At 40.2% G+C, this 4960-nt stretch overlaps 1 protein-coding gene across 1 annotated transcript; it reads left to right on the forward strand.

The window, feature by feature from the left end:
• The first annotated feature begins 1957 nt into the window (after positions 1-1957).
• Positions 1958-3552, forward strand: LOC147321015 (uncharacterized). The gene is made up of 3 exons (XM_086307377.1): positions 1958-1967; positions 2108-2449; positions 2586-3552. Exons 1-3 carry the CDS (start codon positions 1958-1960, stop codon positions 3545-3547), a joined length of 1314 nt encoding a protein of 437 aa, XP_086163503.1. The 3' UTR covers positions 3548-3552.
• The last annotated feature ends 1408 nt before the right edge of the window (positions 3553-4960 follow it).

Consider the following 4960-nt stretch of genomic DNA (forward strand, 5'->3'; position numbering starts at 1 on the left):
AACAAAGCATCTTTTATCCATAATACATTTACCTAAACAGAGACGTGAAAGTTGCTTTCTAATAAGTAATTAGGCCCATATTTGTTATTTACATGTTAAATGCTTGACCTGTAATCTGTATAGTCTGTATGTTCTGAGTGAGACATAAAAGAACTTTTCACCATTAGTGATGTCTCACATCAGCTGTTAAGCTTATTCTAAACTTGTTTTGGCTCCAGTCTATTCTGATCCATTGCTAGTATTCATAACTTTATAAATGGACACCAAATGTACTAAAATTCTTCCTTTCCTGGAACGAAGCACACCTTTTTAAGCTCCTCCCTGTTTATAGATTGTTTACTTCAAACATTACTGATCTGCCGGTCATGTGATAAGATGCAAAACTGAAAATTTCAATTTGCTCAGGTCAGTGTCTCTGCATGAAAACAGCTTTTATATGGAAACAGAAAGTAAGTTGTCATCACAATCACCACATCATCGGCACTCTGAACCGTTGATAAAAGGCAGGATTGAGAAATACTTCCATGTTCTTGTATCTATTTCCAGTACCTGCCTGCAGGCAGGCAAAGAGCCTGAAACTGCAGCACCTCCAAAGCAGATCGTCTGGTGGAGTGATGGCCAGCGGAAGCCGAATGAAACCTTAAAGCTTCCATCTAAGTAATGAAAAGAGAGATTAATTTCTCCAGGCTTCATGTGTACACAAGCCCTTCTGCTGGCTGGTTCTCCCTGTTAAAAGGAAGGTTTTCCTTCCCACTGTTGCGTTTGCTCAGGTCTTCTGATTGCTGGGGGTTTCTCTGTTTTCTTGTTATTAAAGTAGGGTCTTGCCTTAAAATATAAAGCGCATAGAGGCAACTGTTGTGATTTGGCGTTACATTCTGATTCAGTAAAAGGACTAGATGTTACAATCCCTGATAAATAAAAGTGAATTGAATTCCAGCAACACACAGTAAGGATCTTGGAGGACTGCACAGCAGCGTGTCTCCCGTGGATGAAAACCCAAATGTTATGTTTCTTTGTTATTTTTGTAAATGGAAAAAAAAGATATCTTATAAAAGTAACTTTCAGTTTCACTCCAATCTGACTGCTCCCTTTCCTGGAATTAAGCACACCTGTCTGAGCCGCACTCTGTTTGCAGACTTTATCTCAGGCGTTAGGCACACCCTCTCTTATCACAGTTGCAAAACAGGAAATATCCATAAGCTCCAGATCAAATAACTAACAAACATTTTTTTCTTCTCTTTTCCTCTTTCTTGTTTTTTGGTGTTTTCTTTGTCAAAGAAAATCAAAAACAAAAAGTTAAACTTATTAAGTTTCACTCTGACATCAGCAGACTTTTTTCAATGCTACTGCCCTCTAGCACCACTGTTTTTTCTATCATTGACAGGCCTGAACTTGTCATTGCCCCTGGGTTTCTGTCTCACAGTTTTGTGTATTTTTCAAATTCTTTGTTATTTCGTTTCTGGGATGAGTTGGTAGTCCCGATTCAATTTGTGGCTGTCTACGCCTGTGATGGATACGTCCTTACTGAAACACAGTTATGATTTCTAGAAAGAAACGGTTTTAATTGTTATTGGGATAACAAAGCCTATTTTTATCCATATTTCATTTACCTAAACAGAGACTGGAAAGTTGCTTTCTAATAACTAATTAGGCCTATATTTGTTATTAACATGTTAAATGCTTGACCTGTAATCTGTATAGTCTGTATGTTTCAAGCCAGACATAAAAGAACTTTTCAGCATTGATGATGTCTCACATCAGCTGTTAAGCTTATTCTAAACTTGTTTTGGCTCCAGTCTATTCTGATCCATTGCTAGTATTCATAACTTTATAAATGGACACCAAATGTACTAAAATTCTTCCTTTCCTGGAATGAAGCACACCTCTCTGTAGACTATTTACTTCAGACATTACTGATCTGCCGGTCATGTGATAAGATGCAAAACTGAAAATTTCCATGTGCTCAGGTCAGTGTCTCTGCATGAAAATAGCTTTTATCTGGAAACAGAAAGTAAGTTGTCATTTGAGCGGAGGATAAATGGTGCAGCAAGCAATTCAGCTGCATTGAGAAAAATTGAGCTGTTCCATCTGTCTGGAACTTCTAAAGATCTAGTCACTATTCCCTGTGGGCAGACTTTCACACCGTGGCCTGTCCTGGTGAAAAACACCATTTTAGGTGAGTTAGTGGAGGACGTAAAGAAAGCAGGACTCGCATCTCACTCCTATGCTGGACCTGGAGACATGGCCTATGATTTCCATTCTGGGAGGAAGCAAAAAGCCTCCAAGTCCTTCCTGATGTGTAGGGCCTCTTACTGTGAGCAGCACCTCCAGCCTCATCACAACATAGCTCCAATAAAGAAACACAAGCTCATCAAAGCCACTTCAAAGCTTCAGGACAACATCTGCCCTGATGATGAGGTGATGAAGATCTTCTGCCGCACTATCAACGGTGTATCTGTTATCTCTGCTTAATGGATGAACACATCCCAGAGAAACAGAAAGAGCTTGAAACAAATCTGCAAAATGTCCAACAGAGAATCCAAAAAATAGAGAAAGATGTGAAGGTGCTTCAAGACGAATTTGAGGCTATGAGTCTTTCTCATTGAGAAAGAAAAGCTCTGAGGTGAAGCAGCAGATCAAATACAAGCAAAAATCGGAACAGAACAGAGTCAAAGAGCTTCAGGAGAAAATAGAGCAGGAGATCAGAGATCTGAGGAGGAGAGACACTGAACTGCAGCAGCTCTCACTGACAGAGGATCACCTCCATTTTCTGAAAAACTACTCCTCACTGTCACATCTGAGTGCATCTACAAACGTACCCACCTACAACAATCTTACTCTGCAGTACTTTGAGGATGTGACTGCATCTGTGTCACGGACCAGAGATAAAGTGAAGGCTCTTCTCAGTGATGAATGGCCAAAAATCTCAGTTGGAACGACCAAAGCTGATATTTTACTACCTCAAGGAGAACCCAAAACCAGAGATGAATTTTTGAAACATTCTTGTCAGATCACTCTCGATCCAAATACAGCACACACACTGATGTCACTGAGTGACAGCAACAGAAAAGTGACACTGATGAGTAGAAACCAGTTATATCCAAGTCATCCAGACAAATTCCTTGATTGCCGGCAGGTCCTGAGCAGAGAGGGTCTGACTGGACACTGTTACTGGGAGGTGAATTACAACAGGACTGTTGGAGTAGCTGTTGCATACAAGGATATCGGCCGTAGAGGGACCAGAGAGGAATGTGGATTTGGATTGAATGACAAATCCTGGTCATTAACAGTTTCAGGCAGCGGTTATGAATTCAAACACAACAACATTTCCACTCCCATCCCAGGCCCTCTGTCCTCCAGAATAGGAGTATATTTGGATCACAGGGCAGGAACTCTTTCTTTCTACAGCATCACTGAGACCATGAATCTCCTCCACAGAGTCCAGACCAGGTTCACTCAGTCTCTCTATGTTGGACTGTGGCTTCCACAAAGTGCTGGACACACTGCTGAGGTGTGTGAGCTGAAGAAGAGAATAAACATAAAATAGTGAAATTTGATGCTCTTTTTCTGTGTGCTACTTGTTGACATGTGTTTATCTATCCTGCACCTGTTAAAGATGAATCTATGTATCAGATAAGCTGGAATCAGGGTTATTGTGGTGTTTGCATTTTTAATGTACTTTTCATTTTTAGATTTAAGTTGGTGGAAAATGATTGTAAAATGTTTAATTTCAGTTATGTTTTCATGAACTTTATTTATTTACTGCTGTTTGTGAAATAAAGTGAGCAATGTACACTAAAGTTTCCTGTTTCAAGAAATAAAATATCACTAACATGATGGATGGAAACTTTTGTTAAGAGACATTTAAAGTGGAGCATTCAATAATTTCAAATAATGATGAAATTTAAGAAAGTATAACCTTAAAAATATACATACTGTAGGTCTACACCAGTGTTGGGACTAACGCGTTATTAAGTAACGCGTTACAGTAACTACGTTATTATTGTGGTAACGAGCACGGTAACTAGTTATTATGCCAAAATCAGGAACGCGTTAGTCGTTACTGGGATTTAGATAGGGTCGTTACTCGTTACTTCGTGTGGTGGCTATCGCGGAGCTTCCACAGATTCAGTAACATTAGCAAGTGGTGGAGGCCAGCAGGTGGATGAAGGAAAAGGGACGCAGAAGGAAAAGAGACCCGAGGCGGCCGCCGGTCCAAGTGTGAACTGAACTTCAGGTAAGAAGTTATGACCTGCAGTCTCTCTGGGTCAGATATGAACCAAGTTTAGGTGGAGTTTATTTTCGTTATTCTGACTTTTTCCGTACTGCGTGCTAGCTAGCATGACGGAGTTTCTATACAGCTGGGTGGGTGCTATGAAGTTAATAACTTATTTTGTTCATAAGTTATTAGAGTTGCCAACCGTCCCGTCTGGTATTCAGAGAAAATATTACGCGTTTCTTATTGAGGTGAAAAGGAACAGTTTGTCCCGTAATTCAGCTACAATGAAAAAGGCACAAAGCTGGAGTTATTCTGTGTCTTTACGCTGCACAGCTGCCTCTTCTTCTTTCATTCTCTCCCCCTCCCTCTCCTGTTTCTACTTCAATCATGAAACTGATCAATGATCAGCTGATCGGCTCTCTTGTTTGTTTATCGCTCACTTTGCGCCGAAAGAGGAAACCAGCGGATGTCGCGCTAAACAACAGCAGCACGTTTAAGCTTGATCAGCTGTTGTTAGAATTTATTTAATATTAATTTCTAGTATCAGCTGATGTTTGCTGGAGCCACAGCTGCAAAAAAGCTGCTGGTCATGATATGGTTTGGTTATCTGGTGAGAGGGAAACATGAAGATGAAACCAGGAGATGTCCTTACTGAATCATCAGAGCTGAACAGGTGATAGAGAAACAGGTTTACCTTTTAGGTGACATGAATGAGTTGAAGGGAAGTTATGAACTGTTTCT

This window comes from Aulonocara sp. 'chitande type north' Nkhata Bay, linkage group LG10, assembly GCF_057382095.1.
Source record: "Aulonocara sp. 'chitande type north' Nkhata Bay isolate Kocher_YH1m ecotype deep benthic linkage group LG10, A_spYH_male_GT1.1, whole genome shotgun sequence".
Taxonomy (NCBI): Eukaryota; Metazoa; Chordata; class Actinopteri; order Cichliformes; family Cichlidae; genus Aulonocara; species Aulonocara sp. 'chitande type north' Nkhata Bay.